Source organism: Geotrypetes seraphini, chromosome 1, assembly GCF_902459505.1.
Source record: "Geotrypetes seraphini chromosome 1, aGeoSer1.1, whole genome shotgun sequence".
NCBI lineage: Eukaryota > Metazoa > Chordata > Amphibia > Gymnophiona > Dermophiidae > Geotrypetes > Geotrypetes seraphini.
The window spans coordinates 358,296,554-358,321,590 of NC_047084.1; the positions used below are offsets into that span (position 1 = coordinate 358,296,554).

Consider the following 25,037-nt stretch of genomic DNA (forward strand, 5'->3'; position numbering starts at 1 on the left):
GTTTTTTTCTTCTCCTTAATGAGGTGCGAGATCTCCGCGGTGAACCATTGGAGTTTATTGTTTCTTTGTCGTTTATTTACTGATTTTATGAAGTGGCTAGTTGCTTCATGTATGGTTGATTTCAGTGTTAACCACTTAGCTTCTACATCATCGGTCTCCACTTGGTCCTGCAGCGTCTGATGGACGAAATCTCCCATGCGTGCGAAGTCTGTGCCCCAGAAATTGAGTACCTTTGTTTTCGTGTTTGATCTAGGGAAGCCTTTCCTAAGGTTGAACCATACTATGTTGTGGTCGCTGGAGGCTAGCGTATCTCCTACTGAGACTTCTGAGACGCTTTCCCCGTTGGTGAGTACCAGGTCGAGGATCGCCTGGGTCCTAGTGGGCTCCGTTACCATTTGTTTGAGACGTGCTCCCTTTATGGAGGTTAAGAGCCTCCTGCTACCGCTGGTTGTCGCTGAAAATGAGTTCCAGTCTGCATCAGGCATATTGAAGTCCCCTAGCAGTACAGCTTCTCCTCGTAGAGTGATATTCTCTATGTCTTCAATTAATTCTGCGTCCATGTCTTCCAGTTGTCTTGGGGGTCTGTATACCACACCTAGATACAGGCATTTTTCTCTGCCTCTTGCCAGGTTTACCCAGATTTACCCAGACAGTTGGCCCTTTTGTCAGCTGGGAGCAGAGGTAAGCAACAAGAATCTTAAAATCTACATGTTCTGAGTTACATACCAATCTGACTTAAGAACAGCTTTAAAAACACAACTAGTTCTTAACCTGGGGACTACCTGTATTGGAAAACATTATGGGCTCCTTTTACTAAGGTGCGCTAGCGTTTTTAGCGCGCGCTGCATTGCCACGCACATTAACCCCGTGCTACGTGCCAAGAACTAGCGCCAGCTCAATGCTGGCATTAGCGTCTAGCACATGCGGCAATGCAGCACGCGCTAAGCGTGTGCTAAAACCGCTAGCGCAGCTTAGTAAAAGGAGCCCTATATGTATTTTATTGTAGTTGGTATATAATTGTATCAGTGTATGCCATTTTCCTTTGCTATGGTTAATAAAAACTTCTTGTTAAACTAAAAAAAAATTGTTAGACTTTCAGGAAGTGAGTATCCATTCTGGATGTTGGGGCTGATTTAGTTGAGTGATTAGTAGTGCATGAAATATGCAATGTGACATCAAAAATTAAAATACAATAAATATTGTTTTAAAACAACCAAACTTATTTCTTGCAAATCTCAGTTGTTTTTGTGCTTAATTGCACTTGCAAATCTAGAGGCACCACTCCACATTTGATCAGTGCCCAGCTCATCCATCTGTGCTTTCACACAACAGCAGCAACCAAAAACTAGCGCTGCTTCTCAGATTTGACCCGTCACTGCTACAAAAACATCACCACGAATATTTGTCAAATCAGAAAAATTGTTGGACAAAAAAAACAACACAGCCCTGACCTTCTACTAGGAATTTGGAAATCTTTCAATAATAAAGGGTATTTAGCAGGATTTAACCATGCAGGAGCAGCTGTTACATGGTTGACTTCCACTGCCTGGATCCTGATATAATATTCAGTTGCACTTGGCCAGTTAGCCATGATCTTCAGTGGCACAATCACAGCTCTACCCAGTAAATGCAAGGGTAAAGCAGAGGCACAGCCAAAAGTCATCCAGGCACCACCGATATGCAGTTCTGGGTCCTGGATAACTATCAGGACAAGCAGAACCACATAAATGGCTATTCTGACTTCCACTGACAGCTATCTGGGTACCGACTCTGACCATCGGCAGTACACAATGACTTCCAGCAGCTGTTCATGACCCAATTATTCAGTGCTGGTAGCTTGATATGGCCCAGCACAGAAAATATTAGTCTAAATCAATTCACAGCAGCCAGTATTTAAAAAAAAAAACAACTTTTGACCGTCATGGGCTGAATATTATCTAGAAGGAGAAGATATATGGAGATCTAGCTGAATGCTCACCTGTGACAGAACTTCTGCAAAGAACAAACTACCATACCTCATAAGCTCACATAATAATCATAATCATAACCATAATGATGATAATGATAATAATGATAGCAAGTCCCTAAATACCTGTTGATTTGTTTGATGCTCTACGGCGAATTTCAGTTACCATCAGCCGCGATACCTGGGTTGTGAACTGCAAAAGGTCGGAAAACTTTTCTGTCATCATGCTTGGAGGAGCATTACCAAACACCTGAAAGTAAGATGAGACAGCATTTTAAGTAACACAATGCCAACTAAGATTTCTGAATGATGGATACAAGAGATGCAACAAATTGTCCCATTCAACACACACATTCTGTATCTCAGAAAAAAGTCCTGAGGTTGGCATATTACTTGAAACACAAATGTTCTACACAAGACCTAGCCTTACTTGCTAAATGCCTCTTCCTTATCAAATCAAGGAAACTGGAAGGCAGGGATTGGAAGAGCTAAGACACTTGTCCTTAGTGGAATGCAGGACTTAGTGTCAGATAAGACGTTGCTGGAGCTGCTTGGAAATGATGATCATAATACTCATATGATCAAATTAATTACTGGAGTAAAATCAGCAAGGAACTTTCAAAAGGGCAACTATGATAAAATGAGAAAAATAGCAAATAAATAAACAAATAAATAAAAGAGTAGTTGCAAAGTTTAGGAGTTTAAATCAGACACAGGCATTCTTTAAAAAGACCAACTTAGAAGCCCAGACTAGATGTATTCCACATATCAAAAGATGTGGAAGAAAGTCCAAATGATAGCCAGCATAGTAAAGAAGTAATGTGAAAGAGGTCAATAAAGCTAAAAGAACATCTTTTAAAAAATGAACAAAGGATCCAAATGAAGAAAACTGTAAGTAGCATAAGTAGTTAGATGCAAAACACTGATAAAGAAGGCTAAAAGTGAATTTGAAAAGAAACTTACAAAAAAATCATTGTAAAAGCATTTTCTAGCACATTAGGAACAGAAAGGCTGTGAGGTAATCGGTTGGATAACTAAATCAAGGAATAAAAGGACCACTTTAGGAGAACAAGGCCATAGCAGAGGACATGACAGTGAACATTTCAAGATATACTCTTCACTTAAAATAAAAGACAGAACATAGGAGGAGGAACTTTGAGTTACAAAATGTCACTTAGACCAGGTTTCCCAATTTCTTACTGAAACACATTAGCTCTCTTTGTACTATAGAGGGACAGTGCAAATTCTTGCTCTCATCTATAAAGTACTCACTTTCGAGGCAAGGCCGTGCCTTAGCTAATGTTCTAATTCTATAAGCTCTGTCACTATTTCCTATAGTCTCAGGTACACACTTAGGGGCATGTTTACTGGCACAGAACAAGAACTGTGTGGGATACGGGTAAAGGTTGGGTGGGATATGGGTAAAGTTTGGGCAGGATACAGATAAAGATTGGGCATTAACTGCACATTGCAGTTAGCATTAGTGCTGCCCAATTTGCCAATTTGAATCGATTCACCTATTCACCTCGGTAAATTGATTTGAATCGATTCACTTTTTTAAAAAGTCAGACTCCCAAATTCAGTGAGTCTTGACTCACTGACATACCTCCTGGCGTCTTAAGTAGCAGCAGCAGTGGATGTGACCAGCTTGTCAGGCGCAGAGCGGAGAACAGACTTCTCCTGGCCTGCCCCGCTGGGGCCTTTCCTCTGTCGTGCCACTGATAATGTCACTGATGACACAGCTAAGGGAAGTGCTGGCTAGCAGGCCATGAGAAGCCTGTTCACCATGCTGTCTTTGCAAAGCTGTTCACCGCCACTCCTAATGCTACTTTAGGAGCCCCAAAGGGGGGTTGGTCGGGAGGTGCTGCACAGGGGAATAGGAGGGATGGAAAACTGCTTCACAGAGGGATGGTAGGGAGGGATGAAAAGCTGCTGCACGAGGGGGAGAGAGGAAGAATTGGTGGAGATGGGATGGAGGAGAGGAAGGGAGAGATGCAACAGAGGTAGAAAGGGGTGAGAAAGAGATATCCTGCATATGGTGGAGGGGAGGGAGATATGCATGGAGAAGAGACGGAGAAATGTTGGACATAGGGTAGAGGGCAGGAAGAGATGGTTCATGGGGGAGAAAGAAATGGTGCACATGATAATGGAAGGGAGGAAGGGAGAAATGAGGGGAATAGAGAGGTTTGATCCAGGGCACAAGGCAGGGAGAGAGAGAGAGAGAGGGAGAGATATAGTAGACAGTGGGAAAGAAACAGAAATGTTGGATACGGCAGTGGAAGTGATGGTACAGAGATGGATGGTGAGCATGGAGAAAGAAAATTTCAAATGGGCAGGAGACCCTGACAAACGAGTTAACAGAAAAAAAAACCAGAAACCAGAGCTTGGGACCAACATGATTTGAATAATAAAGTGACCAGCCAACAAAAGGTAGAAAAAATAATTTGATTTTCTATTTTGTGATTACACTATGTCAGTTTTGAAACGTGTGTCCTGCTAGAACATAAGAACATAAGAAGTTGCCTCCGCTGAGGCAGACCAGAGGTCCATCTCGCCCAGCGGTCCGCTCCCGTGGCGGCCCATCAGGCCCACTGCCTGAACAGTGGTCTCTGACTAATTTTATAAATTACCTCTAATCCTATCCCTATAACCTTACCCCTACTCCTATCTGTACCCCTCAATCCCTTTGTCCTCCAGGTACCTATCCAGACCTTCTTTAGCGCATTCCATGTATCCACCACCCTCTGGGTGAAAAAGAACTTCCTGGTGTTTGTTCTAAACCTTTCCCCTTTCAATTTCTCCGAGTGCCCCCTTGTACTTGTGGTTCCCCATAGTTTGAAAAATCTGTCCCTGTCCACTTTTTCTATGCCCTTCATGATCTTGAAGGTTTCTATCATGTCTCCCCAGAGTCGTCACTTTTCCAGGGAGAAAAGCCCCAGCTGGTGTCAGACAGCGAGCATGAGCTAGGACCTAACAGAGAGAGGAAAAGTCTTTTTTGTTTATTTTGTTTACACTACAGCTAGAGAGGGCAATGAGAGCTGGGGTGGGTGAAGAGACTACCAAATAGGGAATAACATGGGGACAAATTTTTCCCCATCCCTGCAGGAACTCAATTTCCTCGCCCCATCCCCACGAGTTTTGTCGCTGTCGCTGTTCCTGCCCCATTCCTGATTTCAAATTGTTTGAGGCTTGTGCAGATGAGGATGGAGCTTGCAAGAATGGGGCAGGGACAGGAAAAGAACTCACGGGGACATATAATAGTCCTTTTAAGGATGGCATTGGAAATCTGTTCCTTTTCATTTTACAATCACTTTAGCTTATTTTTACATTATTCTAGACTATTTATATTTTGTTCCCCTTCCTTCTGTTTTTTTTTCCTCTTCCCCTCTCTTTTTCTTTATATATATTGTATTTCTACCCATTTACATCCTATATCGGTAAGTTAATGTTTGTCAGTGCATCTGATTGAAGCATTGTTTGCAATTTGTTTTTAATGTACGTTCTTATTATACCCTGTTTTTATATATTATGTAAAACCGCTTTGAATTTTGATAAGGCGGTATATCAAATTTTTAAATAAACCTGAAAACCTGAAACCTGACAGGAAAATGAGTTCCCGCGGGGACGGGGAAAAATTTGTCCCGTGTCATTCTCTACTACAAAATAAACCTGCCAGGACATTTGAAAAAAACACCCTATTGGGCGGGAAAAAGGAATCAAATAGAATCAAAACATTTTCAAAAGGCCAAATCAAATCGAAAATTTTTTCCCCGAATCGGGCAGCACTAGTTAGCACACAGTATTAGTGTGCGTTGTCACTTGTGCAGTTAGTATAAATACACTTAACAGCTCTTCAACAGGAAACAGTCAACGAATGTGTGCTAGTTGCAAATCAACAATGTGTAGTAGTAAGAGACTCTTCTGTGCAGCAACTGCAGGGGAAATGCTGAACATATCAACAGTTACCATATAGCTTTTCACTCCCCATGCTTAATTTCAGATGCAAAAGCTTACTTTCTTTAGTAAACAGGCCCCTTATATATAAAAAGTTATCAACACTGTACAGCACTGTGTATGTCCAGCAGCACTATAAATAAAAAAAAAAGTATTATTATTAGATTCGTGTGGAGACTATGCCACCTTTGAGCAGGGCTTTCTATTTACTAGCTCCTCATGAAGTCTGAAGTTTCTACTATGCAGCGGGGGAAGGGGGGAGGGATTAGGATTTTTCATTTAGTTCCCTCCCCATAGGATTTTCTTCTCCCCATAGGATTTACAAGGTAACTTTGGGCTAGATGCACTAAAGTCGGCGATCGTTGCTAAACCTGTTTTTCACAGCTTTTGCGATGATCGCTTTTACCAACCCGATTCACAAAACAGCCCACTGCGTGTCTTTCCCCTCAATCGTCCATTTTCCAATCCAGCCATGCAAATTAGCTACAACCCTATGCAAAAATATCCCCAGGAGTTTTAGCGATTGGAACAAATAGACAGGTCTGCCTGGTTTTTCCCATTTTTTTCCCCCCCAATGGCACAGATATTTTACATAAGAACATAAGATTTGCTGCTGCTGGGTCAGACCAGTGGTCCATTGTGCCCAGCAGTCCACTCACGCAGCAGCCCTTAGGTCAAAGACCAGTGCCCTACTAGAGTCTAGCCTTACCTGCGTACTTTCTGGTCCAGCAGGAACTTATCTAACCTTTTCTTGAATCCCTAAAGGGTGCTTCCCCTATAACAACCTCTGGAAGAGCATTCCAGATTTTTACCACACTCTGGGTGAAGAAGAACTTCCTTACGTTTGTACAGAGTCTATCCCCTTTTAACTTTAGAGAGAGCCCTCTCTTTCTCTCCACCTGTGTTACACAAGCAAAATATCTGTCCCATTAAAAAAATAGAAAAAAAAAGTCCCCACTGCCAATAATGGCCCTCCCTGACGAACGCAGCACAGGGAATCCCCATGTACTTGAAAGGAAATTGGCAGGAGGGATGTCCACTCCCTCCTGCCAACAGAGGCTTCCTTTCCCAAACTATCCCATACCCTATCCCCCTTCCTCCTGAAAAAAAGGGCAGGAGGGTGCCTACTCCCTCCTGTCAATAGAGCCCCACTCCCCCAAACAATCCCTTCCCCCAAAAAAAGGCAGGTGGAATTCTCACTCCCTCCTGTCACCTGATGTTCCCCGCGAACACCACAATTACTCTCCAAACCTCTACCCCCCCCTGCCCCCGGCATGTTTTCTTTGTTTCTTTTCTTTTACATAACTCAATGCAGATTTTCTACTGTTTGGAAACTGCATTCCTAAGATGAGTGCCTTAGAAATACAAATGCGCAGAGGGTGAGTGTCCTTTAATTGAAAGGAAGCTCTGGAATTAGGTGGGGGAATAGGATGAAGTTGAAAGGGAACAGACTTAAAACTAATCTGAAGATATACTTTTCAAGGAAGGGGGTGGTGAATTTGTGGAATAGCTTCCCAGTGTAGTTGGTGGAGACGAAAACTGTATCTGAATTCAAAAAACTTGGGATATGTGCATAGAATCTCAAAGGGAGTGAAAGACGGAGTAGATGGCATGGATAGACAGACTAAATAGAAAAATGAAGGCAGATAGAGCCAGAATCCATAAACAGCACCCTAGTCAGGCACCTCAATTGCAGATGCTTAGTGATGCCTAACTAAAATTTTCACACAACCCAAATTGTTTCCATTAGTTTTAATGGCATGGTTCGCGCCATTGAAGTTAATTGCTTAATTTTTTTTAAAAAAATTTTTTAAGCGTTCCACACAAAACTCAGAGTGGTGCCTAGCAACACCTAAGTCAAGATGCCTTTCACTTACCAACCCCCACCTGAAAAGCAGGTGTGGTGAGGGACACAGAATAGGCATGGTTGACTTTGGTGTCACTAGATGTCCAAGTTAGGCACTGATAAATTAGGTCCAGTAAAACCTGGCCTAATATACCGACACCTTCCTCTATGACGCCTAGCAATGCCTAAGTCTGCTTAGGCGCCATTAGGCGTGACTCTATAAGTAGCATGGTTCTATAATAGCACCTAGCAGTTGACTGGCAATCACACCTACAATATAGACAAGCTTAGGCACTATTTATAGAATCTGGCCCATAAAGACCATATGGCCTCTCTTTCTAGGTTTATATTTGAAATGATTGTATAATTCAACTAAATTAAAAAGTTTGCAAATGCGAACAGTGTGTGTAAATCCCAGCAGATATATAGATGTACAAGTATAAATATACATGTGTAAACTGTAAAAGGAAACATATGCATCTGCTTTCACTTTTAAAATCGCCACTATTTACACGTACACTAGCTGCATCCACCTATGCAGCTGACTGTCAAATTGACCTTCAAACATGTTACGCGATGAAGAGAAGCGTCAGCATTTGTCATGATCTCATCTACAGAATAATGAAGGGAAGCACAATAAAAAAGGTGAACAGTGGGGGAAGAAAAGAAAAAAAAAAAAAAAAAGCAGCAGTGGAGAAAAGAGAGAGAACAATCACAAAAGCCTGGATTCTATAAATGGTGCCATAAGTTAGGCGGCAGCAGACGACCTACAACCGCCTAACTTAATTGCTTTTAATCGGGCAAAGGGTATTTAAAAGTCTTTTTTTTTTTTTTTTTAAGTAGGTGTCAAGAGGCACCTACCCTCTTAGGTGCTGGAATTGCATCTAAGCACGGTGCCTATAGGCGCCTAAGGTCAAAGTAGACATGGTTAGGGGCGGAGATGGCCTTAGGCACCACTATGCACAATTCTCCGTCAAACTTAGGTACCAGTAATGTAAGCCTTTAAAACCTTGTCCTACACCTTGTCCCAACCTTGTCCATTACCGTCACCTAAGCTTTTTGGTAGCTGCAATTCTGTTCATGGCGCCTACGCATGACTGACATGCTGCCGGCACCATGTTTGAAGGTGCCAGCTGATGTAGGCGCCATTTACAGAAACCAGACCAAAGCATGTAGGCAGGGTGAATGAAGCAACAAGAAAAAGTGTATAGGCCAGGCTAGTGGAACAGAGAGTACTTAAATAACAGGGCATAGAGAGACAGAACTGAACAGAAAGAGGGAGGAAGCTAGAATGGGCTGGTGTGAGTTAAAGGAAGGAGCCCCAGGCTAAGCTGGGAAGAGACACAGATAAAGATATAGATCAGTGGTCTCAAACTCAAACCCTTTGCAGGGCCACATTTTGGATTTGTAGGTACTTGGAGGGCCGCAGAAAAAATAGTTAATGTCTTATTAAAGAAATGACAATTTTGCATGAGGTAAAACTCTTTATAGTTTATAAATCTTTCCTTCTGGCTAAGTCTCAAAAATAATGTTGTAATTTATAGCTAGAGAGACATATGATCAAGAAACTGTTTTATTTTACTTTTGTGATAATAAACATATTGAGGGCCTCAAAATAGTACCTGGCGGCCCGCATGTGGCCCCTGGGCCGCGAGTTTGAGACCACTGATATAGATGAAAAAACAGAAAAAAGAAATGAACAAAATATATTTAAAAAGTAAGCACAGCCCTATCAAGAACAGAAGGGGTAGGCAGAGTCATATGATCATAACTGACTAAAAGAAAGTTTCATGTTACTTTTGATTAGGATTGCTTTATTTTTATTTCTTTTGAAGTAGAGGTTACTTTTTCTTTATTTGGTTCTAAGACGCAAGTCCAACAGCTTGGCTTACATCTAGTATAGATCAGCATTATAGCAGCAATGTCAGAATTATAACCTGGAGTATCTGAGCACTCCTATGTTTCCTGAAACAGTCCCAGTTACTTTTCTCCTTTTATAGAGCCTAAACCTTTATTCCTTCAAGTGTGATATTATGAACGCGGATTAAAAAGCTTTGACCTTGGTCTTCTAAGTTTGGGGGTTACCATATGGCTCCAGAAAATGGAGGACGGATTGAGACATCCATAATTTTTTTTTTTTACTTCTGTTCGAAGCACTGGAAGTAAAACCCAGATGTCTCAATCCATCCGCCTTTATCTGGAGCCATATGGTAACTCTATCCTTGTTCATGTTGTCATCTCTGCAGCACTGCCTCCTATGTATTCCAAATTTACAAAGGAAAATGGCCCCTCCTGTGGAAGAGAACTATAAGAACCACTTTTCTCTCTATCGTTATCCTGTTTTCAAAAGTAACTGCGTTTTACATTTAATTCCATGGGGGCCCAGATAATGCTCAGCAGTCCCTGGAGCTCCCCTCCACTCCCCTTCCCCCCCCCCTTTTTTTTGTCTTGGTTACGCTCAACAGATCACTACTGGATGCCTGAAAACTGGCCTAGCAACAGCACTGAATAATGACTCACCTCAGGTCTCCTCACGTGTGGCTCGCTGACATGTTGCCTAGCAACAGTTTCTCAGCCCAGATTGGCATCAGTTGCAAGTGTTCTGTAATTCTTGCCGCTCTTCAGTTCATTTCACAGGAGTTATTTATTTTGAGCCACAGTAAACTGTAGGCCAGTGTTAAAGCATGCTAATGTCAATATTTTCCATGTTCATTTGTAAATCCCTCTTCAAAAACATCAGCATTTTGTGGTTGAAATGTTGTCTATGGCTGAACCAAGGTTCCTGTTTCTAATGCATAAATGAGGTGGCTATATACAGTATGAGTAACCAGGGAGGAGCAAACTGCTGTGAGTTACAGGTATGAAAATAAGAAACTTCTGAAAACCAAATTTAGGTGGTTTTAAGCAGGAGATTGAAATCCAGGATGTCACTCTCAGAAAATACTCTTTGTTCTATGAGCAGGATCTCAAAGGCAGTATGATTTTCAAAGTCTAAATGCATGGATGCAATAATGAAATACATTTCGGAAAACAGGATGCTTATTCTAATGAGATGGGCTCCACCTTAGCCAGGATGAAACCCAGTTGCCACCGCCTACATTCAAAAAGGAGATAGAGGTGTGGAAATGATTTAATTTAATGTAGAGTTTATATACTGTTAAATCATCACACTGGCTTTGAAGTGGTTTACAAGAAAACAAATAAAAACTAAACTTGTACAATAGCAAAAATCTAATCAGGTATTTAAGGAATTTCCCTCTCTGTCCCAATGGGCTTACAATCTAACTAAAGTACCTATGAAAAGGTATGAAATGAATAAACTTTCATACATAACAGACATAGAAGGAAGGAAGAGGGAAAAATAATAAAATAAAATTGTAACAGGAATAAACTTAATGAACTAGGTATTACTGGAACTGTTCACTAAGTTTATTCAGAGGGAGCTCGTGAGTTCAGATGTATTTTCAGTCCTGACTGCACATAAAGCTAAGCAGGAGTTATAGAGTTTGCAGTGGCTGATGTCAGTGCAGTAGTAGAAACCTATGAATTTGACTGAGTTCATTTACAGCAAGGAAGTTCAATCTCGGTCTTCGAGGGCTGCAATCTGGTTGGATTTTCAGGATTTCTTAAATGAATATGCATAGGATCTATTTGAATGCACTGCCTCCATTGTCTGCAAATTTAGATGTGGAATAAGCTACCAGGAATTTTGAGATTATGCAAAGGTAGTGACCAGTTTCGTAACTTGCTTAAAATACATCTTTTTGTGCAAGCTTTTATGATTAAGAAATGCAGGTTCTTTAATGACATTGCAGGCTACCAATAATTGAATATTTGTTTTGATTTGTCTGCAATTTCCCGGCGAAGGATCACTCCCACAGAGTTAATCTGCAGCACTTGGGCAAACCCGCGAAACAAATCAAATAAAGACTAGGAATTGAAAACAAATCACGAGCAGAAGAGACTGATTTCACCCATGGAGTGAGGCTGCAGAAACAAACTGAGCATGACAGGAAGCTACCAGGCAGATAGCCTAGATGGGAGGAAACAAATTTTATTAGCCCTGCAGCCAAGGCTAAAGAGGATACAAGATCCCATGAGTTCAGCCTCCAGAGGGATTGTACAAGAAATGGATTTTGTGTGTTATTTGTAACTTGCCTGGGAGATACATTTTAAGCACTGTATACATCTTTAAACAAAAATGTTTTAAGGCTTGATCTGAACTTCGATATGGAATTTTCCTGTCTAAGATGAGCGGGAAAAGCGTTCCATAAGGATGGTGCTGTAACAAAATAAAGATGGATTTGCGCGTGATGTCATAAATAATATAGTGCATCAATGGGATGGCTAGAAGATTTTGATCAGTGGAAGGTAATGATCTAGGAGTAGTATAAGGAAGAATTAATCTGTCAATAAAGGCTGGGGAATGTTCTAGCTTTGTTTTAAACATAAGAAACAGAATTTTAAATGTTATGCAATGAGAAATGGGTAGCCAGTGTACATCTTTTAATAAATGAATAACGTGAACAAATTTTATGGCTTTGTATATAAATTTTACAGCTGTGTTTTGAATAATTTGTAGTCTTCTAATTTCTTTCTGAATAGTGCCTTGATAAAGAAAGTTGCAGTAATCGAGATGCAAGATGACTAGAGAATGAACCAGGATATTGAGATATGTGAGTTCTAGGAGGGCTGAGATGGAGCGAATCATTCTTAATTTGTAAAAGCATTTTTGAACCAATGAATTTATTTGATGATGATAAGTTAGTTTATTATCTAGGATTACATCAAGCAATTTTATGGTGTTGTCCATTTGGATTGGATTAGATCGTATATAAATAGGAGCCTGTAAAACTTTTCCATCCCTAGCTGTGAATAGAAGTGCTTTGGTTTTAGAAATATTCAGTGATAGCATTTTCTCATTAAGCCACTGGCTAATTTTTCCCAGGTTTTGGTTGATTTCTTGTATTTCACCTAGTATATGAGTGTAGAAAGAATATAAAAGCTGTATATCGTCAGTGTATACATAGACTGTAAAGCCTATCAACTATTAGTAATGGAGAGAGAAAGAGATTGAATTGGATCTGTGATAGTATTGAGCTGAGGTTTAGTGTGTAGGGTTTTGATGCTGAGTTTTCTAATTTTACCTGCTAGGATTGATTTGTGACGTATGACATAAACCATTGCAAAGCTGATCCTGAAATTCCTATAATTTGAAGTCTCTTCAAAAGTATTAAGTGACATATAGTATCAAATGCCGCTGTTAGATTTAGCAAAATTAGAAGAATGGATTTCCAGTGATCAAGAAAGTATAGGATCAAAGTTATCAGACCTATTAATGAAAGTTCAGTGGAATGATTTGATCTGAAGCCTGTTTGATTTGAATGTAAAGCCTTTGTTTTCTCTTAGAAAGATGACAGTTGATTGAATACGATTTCTCAGTTAGTTTAGCGAGAAATGGAAGATTGGCAATTAGTCAATAGCTACAGCAGTCTTCAAGTGGGATATCTGGTTGTTTAAGTTTTGGATGAATGGTAGCTATTTTCCATCAATTAAGCATAGTTCCTGTTGAGGGACTATTAAAGATCATGTTTTGAACAAACAGACCAAATATAGGAAGACACATTTTAAGAATTGCTGAATGGATTGTTTCAAGAGGTCCACTGGACATTTTTTTAGTTTGTATGGTCCGCTGAATCTCAGATAGTGATGGGGTTGAAAATGTTGTGATAGTGTTAAATGACAGATGTTCGTGTTTGATCCAAAATTATACTTGTGGGATGATGGGGCAGACTAATCATAAACTGCAGTCATGTGTTCATGGATCTTTTTTGGCTTTTTCCTTTCTTTTGTGAGAAATGTTATCACTGAATGTTGTTCCAAATCTAGTAGTTTCTTATTTGATTCACATGAAGACTCTTCTAACATCCTGTCTCTTGGAATGTTAGACTTGTACTGAGTCACAACTGTGCATGAATAACCTTGAGACATGTCACAACATGCACAGACTTGTTTCAACATGCTTGCTATGTTCTTTCATACTCAGGGAGATAAATTATTGAACATACCTCTTATAGCACTGGTTCTATCCTCTAAAGCAGCTTCGGCACAGCCAGAAGCTGTCTACTATACTTTCATGAAGCTAATAGCAAGATTGCTATGGCACTAATGAGAACGACCCATAGATAACATGGCCCTGGTCTACTGATGAGATTTTGAAGTAAAAATTTCCAGACTGTATATACAGGAGTATACCTGATAAACATCACTCATAAAGCTCTCTCTTTGGGGGTAGTCCATTCTTGGGTAATGGAGGGTCAAAACAATTTGCTCAACTTTTCTAGTTCTCAGCTGCTAGGCCCACCCTGCATATACTTGTAAAGTCTCATACTCACTCAACTTGCTACTGCTGTGACACCAAGAACTAAATCTTCATTATATTTTTAAAAAGGATATTTGTGTCAGAAGACCATGAACAAAGATCCTGCAGGTAGAGGGTGGAGGAGGGCAGGAAAAGAGAACATGTAACCGTTGAACACTGGGGGCAGATCTGATAAAAGGGTAAATATGAGTCTATAGTAGGGGCCCAATACAATGCCTAGTGCCCAATACAATGTTAATCTAGCCCTTGTTCCTTAATTTTGTTTTGTAGACACACTGCACTTCTTTAGCATACTGTGTTACAGACTATCATTAAAAATTTAATATAAGAATCAGCTGTTCATATCTGCGTTCCTTGTAGCTGTCCACTCCAATTCCCTTGACCCTCATCAAGCTGATTCACACTAGAGAATGACACGGTGACAAAATTCATCACCGTTCCCGTCCCCGCGGATACCCACGGGAAATAAACCCATGTTATTTTCTAGTGTCTATTTCATCCTCTGTCCTTCTACACCAGCATTATTCAAAGTAAAGCTTGCGGGTCAGTGGTTGTGGCCATTCATACTCTGATTCTTCCCTCTTTCCTTAAAGAATGACATGAAGATGGTTTCCCGCGGGGACGGTACCAATGATGAATTTTGTCACCGTGTCATTCTCTAATTCACACTCCCTTCTTCATCCCAGGCTGACTTTACTGCTGATCAGCACCATGGTCAGCTCCTGTGATGGACAGCCAGCCACCCAGCAGACCATTATATGAACATTAAGTTAAAAATTAATAGCATGTTCCAGGGTTTGTTTTTTCTTTACATTTGCTGTATATATTCCTTACCCGGTTGAAAACAGGTAACATCATATACAGTTTTTCTTCTTGTTCTTTCTGGGTCATGTGCCGAGGAGGATGACACAGGTCTGTGAAGAGTCGTCGCAGATGCATCAGTCCAAGAGCATTATCCTGGGGACTACATTCCTCCTGCCGAGGTCGGCCCATAATCCTTTTCACCATATTCATTTTTGCTGCCTGCTTGAAATCACCATCAATCCTGTTTTCAATGAGAAAGAAAATAAATCATAAATTTAAACCTTGCAAAGTTAAAAGAACCTGTTCCCATATATGTTGTTTTATAAGTCTTGGGGGAGATGCTTGGATCAATTCCTTTGTCTAGGAAGCATATCTCAATGTAAAGTGCAGTATATCCATATTTTTTAAAAAAGGTACATATGTCATGGATATAAATTTTTTTAAAAAATCCTTGCATGATGAATAAATACATTTTGTTTCTTTCAAAATGTCCTAGAAAGGAAACAAAAAACTTGCAGGACATTTACTGAGGATACATCCCTTCTAATCCTTAAGTGGAGGCTCTTTAATATTTTATACTTAACTAGTCCTTGGTATATAAGATATTTCAGGAATGACTATCAAGTAGAGAATGACACGGGAACAAATTTGTCCCCGTCCCCGCAGGAACTCAATTTTCCCACCCCGTCCCTGTGAGTTTTGTCACTGTCCCTGTCCCATTCCTGTAAGCTCAGCCTTAACCACACAGGCCTCAAACACTTATGATTTTAAAGTATTTGAAGCTTACACAGATGAGGACAGAGCTTGCAGGAATGGGGCAGGGACAGAAAAATAATTTGCAGGGACGGGAAAATGAGTTCTCATGGGGACGGGGAAATATTTGACCCCATGTCATTCTCTACTATAAAGCCTGGCCAACTGTTTTTGTTTGGGTTTGTTTTTTGTTTTGTTTTTTAATAGATAGAAATGCATCATCTCTTCTCCGCTTACATGTGACACCTCAAAAAGTTTGTTCATAAGTTCTTCAATGGGTGGTTTCTTTTTTTAAGAAAACAATGTCATATATAAATTTGAGAAAAGATTTTGTCTTTACCCTTTTATTACATGGATAGGTGAGCCAAGGCTGAACCCACTGTACACAATCTCTCCTTCCTCCCCAAGCATAATTTTCACAGGCTCAGAACCTGATTTAATAGATTCTGGGTGTAATGTTATATAAAACATGTTTTTGCACATAGGCACAATACAAAACCACCTACTTTTATATGATTTGCATGTATGCATTGCCCAAAGACTTAGGGGTTCTTTTACTAAGGCGTGCTAGCCGTTCTAGTGCGTGCTAAATGCTAACAAATGCGAACGCATCCATTATATCCTATGGATGTGTTAGCACGCATTAGCGTGTAGCGTGTGCTAAAACAGCTACCGCTCTTTAGTAAAAGGCCTACATAGTTTGGTCAGAGTTGCAATGTACGTGTATATATTTTCTTTTATTTTGCTGCATTTATAAATTATTAAAGGCCTGGTGGATTTGATTAGACTTGGAGTTCAAGATAAACTAAACAAATGGCTTTTAAAAATTTTCAGAGGTGTTATCCACATCAGTGTGTTAGGAACGCTTTTAAAACAAGCAACAGATCACTAACATAAGAATAGCCTTACTGGGTCAGACCAATGGTCCATCAAGCCCAGTAGCCCGTTCTCACAGTGGCCAATCCAGGTCACTAGTACCTAGCCAAAACCCAAGGAGTAGCAATATTCCATGTTACCGATAGAGGACAAGCAGTGGCTTCCCTCATGTCTTTCTCAATAATAGACCATGGACTTTTCCATCAGGAACTTGTCCAACCTTTCTTAAAACCAGCTACGCTATCCACTCTTACTACAGCCTCTGGCAACGCGTTCCAGAGCGTAACTATACTCGAGGCCCCCACCTACCTTAGCTTCAGAAAATCACTCAAAACGCACCTTTTCCGAGAATAGGCCCATTAACCCCTTTCCACCTGCAACTACCCCCTCTCCCACTCTCCCCCGGATCCCTTTGCTCCCCCCTCCCCCTACACTATCTCTCTCCTATCTTTCCTTTACCTTCCTTCCCTTCCTTTATTGCTGCTTGTACTTTTGATAAAACTCTGTTCATCGCTCCCACGCTCCCTTTCTTTACTGCTGTAACTCTGTCAAAATATTGTAAATCCGTGTGTCAGCACGGATCTTAATTAATGGATGTGAACCACCTAGAACTTTTTGGGTGTGGCGGTATATAAGAACAAATTATTATTATTATTATTAAAAGTATTTCCCTGTAACTTCATCGAGTGTCCCCTAGTCTTTGTAATTTTTGACGGAGTGAAAAATCGATCCACTTGGGGCCATATTCAGGGTGTAGAACTAGAGAGTAGAGAATGACACAGTGACTGTTACCCACGGCCCCGCTGAAATGGGGATGAAAAACAACCTGGTCGCTGCGGGTACGGGGACAAGGCCATTCACTGCCCTGTGGAGCGGTGAATGGCCTTGTCCCCGCAGTCAATTGAGGGATCGCATACAAAATACTTCAAAAATCCCATTGCGCGGTCCGTGCATCTCCCTCCCTCCCTCCCTCCCTTTACTTTCGCTGGCGATTTTCTCTTATCAAGCTGCCGGAGCATTTCCTGAAGTTGCGGGCGGCTGGCCTGAAACTTCTCCTCTAACGCAACCAGAAACAGGAAGTTGCATCAGAGCAGAGAAGAAGTTTCAGGCAGCTGACCAGCTGCACACGACTTCAGGAAATGCTCCGGCTGCTTGTTAGGAGGAAAATCACCAGCGAAGGTAAAGGCAAGGGAGGGAGGGAGATGCACAGAGGAGAGAAGAAATCTGGACACAGGAAGTTAACAGAAACAGAGGGGAAATTTTGTACATGGGGGCACAGGGACAGAGACATAAAGGGGAGATACATGGGGATGGTATATGTACCCGGGGGGGGGGGAGGCAATGCTGGACAGAGGAGGGAGTATACACATACAGAGGGGAGATATTAGAAATGGGGAAAATAGGAACACAGAAGGGAGATGGTTTGTGTGGATGAGATCAGATGGTTTGCGGGGACGGGGCTCATAGGTACGGGATGAGGACAAGCTCATGGGCCAAATTTTTTCTCCGTATCATTCTCTACTAGAGAGCTCCAAAAGGAGCTCCAGGACTGCCACTTGTAATAATTGTATTAGGTTTGCTGGGGGGAGGGGGCAGGAATAGTTACAAAATAAGAGAAAAAGACTCCCAGTAGTTACGAATTCCAGGCTGATCTGAAAGACTGAGCTGAAAGTGCAAAGAAACAGAGGGAAACTACCAAATGAAAAAATAAAATAAATCTAATCAGATATTTTACATGTAAAGTGAACAGATATTTCAGTATGAAGGGAAGCTGCCTCTTGGTGCATATACAAATATTTTCTTTCCTCTGTAACAACCTACATATAACAAAAAAAATGTAAAAGGGAAAGAGAAAGGGATTGGGACTTGTATACCACTTTTTCATTGTTACACAACCACATTCAAAGCAGATTACATACAGGTACTTACAAAATTACATGGTATCGCTAAAAGTCACCAATAAGATAGGCCTTGTGAACTTTACCTGCAAATCTTTCCAGCAGGCTAATGAGGACCAGGTTATCAAGGGAAAGATAACATACTCCTTGACCGTTCCCTTGTCTCTTATTTATTTATTTCAATTTCTATCCCGTCCTCTCGGAAGCTCAGAACGGGTTACAAAAAAAGGCATTCACAGTAATTTAAGGACAAGACAGGTTGTGAAACAAGGATTACATAGTGGGGAGGAAATACAGGAGAGTCTGTCTGCTAGCGTCAGTTTAGCCGAAGAGAAGGGTCTTCACTGCTCTTTGGAAGACCATTAGTGAGTTCAGTGATCTAGTTGCACAGTCGTGGAAGAAAGTGACTGTAGGAGCGTTTACATGCAGTTTCCGTCTGGAGAGATCTTCCTGGGGGGAAGAGAATAATTACATCCTTCTCCCTCCCCCACCCCCCTTTTACAAAGCCGCACTAGCGGCTGCCATGCAGCAAAAGCCCTGAAGCTCTTTAAATCTTTATGTGCTTCGGTTCACTTATCACAGTAGCAGTCACTAGTATGGCTTTGTAAAAAGGGGGGGGGTGTTAGATAGTAAAACATTCCAAAGTGAATAGAACAGACCAGGTAGAATCCAGCACAATTAATGGAATTTAAATAGTAATTCCAAGGCAGTAGCATGAAATATTAGTGGGGTAGCCTACTATGCTCACCACTGGCTCAAGTGCTTCTTTACATTCACCATTTTTTTGAATTGTCCAGAGACCAATTCTCCTATCTCCTAACTCTTGCTATGCTTGTTTTCCGTGACGTGAACATCCAAATACACAACTCAAAGCGGACAGAATGCCTGTCAGTTTGCAGCTCTGCTTTTCACCTGAAGCTAGAGAGGCATCTCATGGGATAGCAGTGAGTGATGCCTAGTTCTCCAAGTACAGGGCCACTTCCACACCAGTACTGCAATGGTGAAATTGACATTGAACTGTCTGGTCTACAAGAAACGTGACTACTCCAGTGTTCTCCCTAGCGTCTTTTAGCCGGGCGCTCCACCCGGCTAATTTAGGTGAGCGCCCAGCTGTCTTCCTCCACTGAAACGCTTTCTCCCCACAGTCTCACCTTTAAAGCTAATTATGGCAGCCTGCAGAGGATCGCCAGAGCAGTAGCAAACCTAGCAGGCTGCTGTCATCCTCCGCAGCACGTTCCCTCTACCGCGGTCCCACCCCTGGTGTCAGAGGAGGGTCGGGACTGCGGCAGAGGGAATGTGCTGTGGAGGTTGATGGCAGCTTGCTAAGTTTGCTACAGCTCTGGCGATCCTCTGCCATAATTAGCTTTAAAGGTTGGGCCTGGATAAGCGGCAGTCACAGCGCGGGAGATGACCTCTCTTGCTGGGTGCGGGAAGCAGCCGAGGTAAGGCCCCGCCCATCGTGAGGACCCCCGGCAGGATGGAGATTGCCATAGAGACGCTGGATCTGGACACCGAGGGGAGAAGAAAGAGAAACAGAAAAGGACCTTGAGGAGGGGCGGGAAAGCAGACCTGAACCAAAAAGGAGGGGAAGACAGGGCAGATGCTAGATTAGAGGGGGTAGAGAGGAGAAACTCTTTGAACTGAGGAGAGAATGATGCCAGGCCCTGGGGAGGGGGAAGACAAAGAGAGTGAGAGAGACAGAAAGACCTGGAACAAAGGTGGGAGGACTCAAAATGTTAGCAGAAGGAAGATAGAGAGAGGGAGAAACCTGAAACAAAGGGGAGGCAGAAGAGAGGGGGGGTAGATGTTAAACTTGGGGGTGTATAGAGGGAAGAGAGAGAAAGAGACTGCTGTGAGGTGGAAAATTCTAGACCAGGGAGAGAGGAAGGAAGGAGAGAGAGGTAGAGAAAGACCTGGAAGAAAGGAGAACAAATCTTGAAATGCGGAGTTGTAGGCAAAAGACAGAGAGAGAGAGAGGCCTGGACCAAAGTAGAAAGACATGAGGCAGATGCTGGACTATGGGAGGTGCAGACAGAAGAAACAGAGGGGGAGAGACCCTGAGGAAGAACAGAGAGATGCAAGATCATAACAGAGGAGGGAGATAGAGGGAGATATGTTGCCAATAGGGTTGGAGGAGAAAGGAAGAAAAGTTGGACTCATGCAGAGACAGAGAGATGTTGGTTGGGGAAGGGAATGAGGTCCAGAGGAGAGGAAGCATGCAAGAGGCAGAAAGAAAAAAATGTTGGATGCACAGTCAAAAGGAAGTCCAACCAAAGACTAATTAAATCACCAGACAACAAAGATAGAAAAAATGATTTTATTTTCAATTTAGTGATCGGAATGTGTCAATTATGAGAATTTATAATCTGCTGTCTATATTTTGCACTATATTTGTCTATTTTTCTATGGTTGTTACTGAGGTGACATTGCATATTTTAAAGTATTCTGCCTCGACCTCTTTGAAAAATAAAACAAATATAAATGATAATCCAGATTTTCTCTGCATATAGTATGCTTTGTGTTTTCTTTTAATTTTGTGGTTACCATTGTGAATTAATAAGATTATATTGTGTGTACATGAAAAATGAATGGAAGAAATTGCATTACAATTAGTACTATTATAATGGGGGTGGTGTCAGGGGTGAAGCTTGGGCTAGGTTACTCGGTTGGTATTTGTTAGACTTAGGGGGTACTTGGCTTGAAGTTCACTCAGTAAGGGCTCCTTACTGAGCCACAGTAGCGATTTTCCCATAGCAAATGCACCAAAGTCCATTCAATTCCTATGGGCTTCAGTGCATTTGCTGTGGCAGAATTGTAATCACAGCTTTGTATAAGGAACTCTAAGGCAGGAACTACTGTCTTTGTGCTATGTCTTAAACAAAAACCAGATTGCTGGGGATGCAAAGCATTAACTGATTCAACATGAGTTTGAAGTTGGTTGAATACCACTCTCTCAAGTATGGTAATTTTGAAAGAAATGGAAGGTTCGATACTGGCCAGTAGTTATTCGGAATAAGAGGATCTGCATTACTTTTTTTCAAGGGTGGCTTAAATGCTACTGGAACACTGCCTAAGTGTCAAACCTTAAAAAAGAAAGTCATATTCAGCATTGGAAAATAATTAATAACAATTAACTAATAAAAATATTGCACATTTAATTTTCTCCACCACCAAATTTCCCCGTCTCACCCCACCCACTTTTTCATGCCACCCGGCTGGAAAAAATTTCTGGGGAGAACATTGTACTCAGAGAAACTTGGGAAGGTAATATTGGTGAAGGCTATAAATAATATGTTGTACTGTTATGTAGGAGGGAAATAAATAGAGCTGGGGGTTTTTGTGGGGGGTTTTAACCACTGTATTCAATATGCCACTATCTATTTTTTATATTTCTAAAGCACATTTTTCATTACAAGTAAAAATATATTAAGAAATTTCTCACTAGCCAGCCTGCATAGACTTGGAAAATAAAAGACAAAGCAACAAGTGGATAGGAAAAATGCTAAGACAATTATTTCTGTCATACATGTGGATATATGCTGGGTAGTCCCAGCAAAGGCTAACAGAGATGCGTTCCCTGAGGATAATCAAAGGATCTACTGTACTGAGAACCAGTCTAGTTCTTTCTTTTATTTAGATGCGGTCTGGTACAATGCAACGGCCTAAAAAGCAGCTACCCAAAATAAAGCTCCAATTATTTTGAACCCTTTGAAGTCAGTGTTAGTTAACCGGTTCTAATTTTCGAAGGGTCATTCGAAGTCTGATTTTTCTACATTTTAACTATTGTAATGCCTTGCTAATGGGTGTTCCTAAGAAATATTTGAGATCTTTACAAGTTGTTCAAAATTCTATGGCAAGGTTAATAACTGGAACTTCTAGATTTGATAACATCCCTCCTGTTCTTAAAAAATTGTACTGGTTGCCAATTGAGTATCGTATTTGTTATAAATTGTTGCTACTTGTGTTTAAAACATTGATTGGCAGGAAATCTCCAATTTTATTAGATTCCCTTTGTATTTAGGTTCCTTGAACAGTAATGCCCTGGTGATCCCATGTTAGTGTAATTCATCGCGAGGAATAAAGGAAATTATATTCTACATGCATGGACCCCAGTTATGGAACCCATTAACTGAGCAACTGCGAGAGCTTGGTGATGTTGACCGTTTCAAGATTTTGTTAAAAACGTTTTTGTTGAGGAAATGTCTGCCTTGAGCTCCCACCGTAGTCTCGAGAGACTAAGGGAACTCACAGCAGTCATTTCCTATTGGCGATCTTCACGGGGCAGGAGCGTAGGAAGATCTCTCCTGCCCCGAAAGCCTGCTAGACCACCAGGTAAGGCCAGGATGCCAGGGGGAAGGCGGGAGGGAGGCGGGGGTGGGTCAGACCCAGACGAGAAGATATTCGCGTTTTTTCACCATTCGCGGTCCGGCTCTGCCCCTATCCACCGTGAATACTGGGGGAGAAGTGTACGTGCTGCGAGAAAAAAAAAAAAAAAAAAGCAGGGCACATCACAGCTGTACTATACATCCATTTGCTGTAAATGTCTCCCTTTCTGCCAATGGGTGAGCAGAGACTAGCTCACATCCTAACAGGAAAGGAGACATTTAAACAACTCCCACTGGATTCCAGGATCCCCCCCCCTTTCCCATATCCCTTCCGCAAAATCTCTAGTGACCCAATGGACCGCCACCCCAAACAGAGATGACCCTAGATCCTTTGATCCCCCTACCACTTAATGCCAATAAATAAGGCCCCCTCCTCCCCTGATTCCTCACCACCCAAATTCAAAATCCCCAGTGGTCTAGGGAAATCGGACCCTGATCCCTTCTCCTGGACCTACCTTGAACACCTGGAATATAGGAGGCAGAAACCACTCACTCCTGCCTCTGTGCTGCCATCATACAAAATGGACGTATCGGATGCTGCATGTGTAGTTAAGTCTCCCAAATAAGGGCACTTTATAGCATCAGGCCCAAAACGTGTTCTGGCTTTGTACAGTTGGTGAGGTTTTAGAACACAGTGTTGTGTATACATGACACAGAAATTAGTGTCTCCTGTACAGGCTACCCTTGTACAAAGCCTTGGGCACATAGCACATTTTTAAAAATTGCAAGAAAAGTTAATGCACTATCCAGATGCAGAAAAATGTGCTAAAGAGTGAAAGCCTGAGCGTAACACCAAGTCAGCGGAGACGTGGAGGACCCACATTTCTGTCGTGGTTTCAGAGCAGAGGGTACTTTGTAGGTCCCTAACCCCAGAGATGATTCCTCCCCCAGCCCCTCATCACCAACTTGAGACTTTAGCAGTAGGCTGTTAGGCATCTTGTTTCTCCTGAATTATAAACATTATAAAACAGTGTTAATAGGCCACAGAACAGAAGATCCCATTAAGAGGTATAAGGAATGGAAGCGCTTTACGCCTCTCTCAGAGCCCTGTAACATATTGGTAGTAATCAGATACCATAGAAAATTCTCTAGATGTTTTAGGGAATACCTTAAAGGTTAAGAGGCATAATTAAGTGATGGTCTATCTCTGTCTCTGGCTCCAGGGATCTGACATAATAATAGTGGAACTGGGTCAAACCATCAGCCATCTTACTGTCCACATTCAACAGTAATTTTCTACCAGATCATACCAGGCTGCCAATTTGGGCCCATCTAAACTTGCTTCTTTTTCTTTGTTGCATGTGGAGAGGAAGGAGGAATCCACCACTAGCATCAATCAGCTGTTTTTCTTGGGGTGGAGGAGGAGGGGGGGGGATTTACAGACGGTAAAGAAGTGAGTATAGTCCTTTGGCCTAACACATTAACCATAAGCAAATACTAAGGTCCTCTTTTATTCAAACAAATTAGTGCAGGTCGGCAAGGCAAATGCACTAAAGCCCCTAGAGATTTATAGGGCTTCAGTGCATTTTCCGTATGGCACTTGTTGCTGAGCTAAATATTTACAGTGATGAAAAGTTTTGTACAATAATTCAGAAACCTTAATTTATTTATTCATTCATTCATTCATTTTTCTATACCGTTCGCCCAGGAGAGCTCAGAACGGTTACATGAATGTATTCAGGTACTTAAGCATTTTTCCCTGACTGTCCTGCTGGGTTCACAATCTATTTAATGTATCTAGGGTAATGGGGGGATTAAGTGACTTGCCCAGGGTCACAAGGAGCAGCATGGGTTTTGAAACCACAGCCCCAGGGTGCTGAGGCTGTAGCTTTAACCACTGCGTCACACTCTCATTTAAAATATTCACTAACATTGTCAGTCATTACTTTTCGGGTGGACTTTTGACTGTGGAATCAGTTTGGGGGTTTTTAAGCCTATGTAAATGTGTCACATTTTTGTGGTGCCCAAAAAAATGCTACAAACTAAAAAAACAGTCCTTGTATAGAAAGCTGGCTGCAGTAGAAGATGGAAATGGCTTCTCTTTCCTTATTTCATTGCAGGACCTCCCTCTTCTCTACCCCTTGATGTTTTCTTCCTCCTTCTCATATTAATCCTCTGGTCTCCCTTCCCCGATATCCAGATTCCCCTCCTCCTAACATGTCACAACCGAGCC

The 25,037-nt window shown here is 41.6% G+C and overlaps 1 protein-coding gene across 5 annotated transcripts in view; it reads right to left on the reverse strand.

Moving 5' to 3' along the window:
• WDFY3 (WD repeat and FYVE domain containing 3) overlaps positions 1-25,037 on the reverse strand; it is a 642,313-nt gene that overhangs the window by 453,871 nt on the left and 163,405 nt on the right. For all 5 annotated transcript variants that reach the window (XM_033914678.1, XM_033914667.1, XM_033914648.1 and 2 more), the window contains exons 2-3: positions 14,983-15,193; positions 2,093-2,216 (exon numbers count right to left, since the gene is read on the reverse strand). In XM_033914678.1, the coding sequence (XP_033770569.1) occupies positions 2,093-2,216; positions 14,983-15,162 (304 nt within the window). In that variant the 5' untranslated portion in view covers positions 15,163-15,193. The remainder of the gene's footprint in view (positions 1-2,092; positions 2,217-14,982; positions 15,194-25,037) is intronic.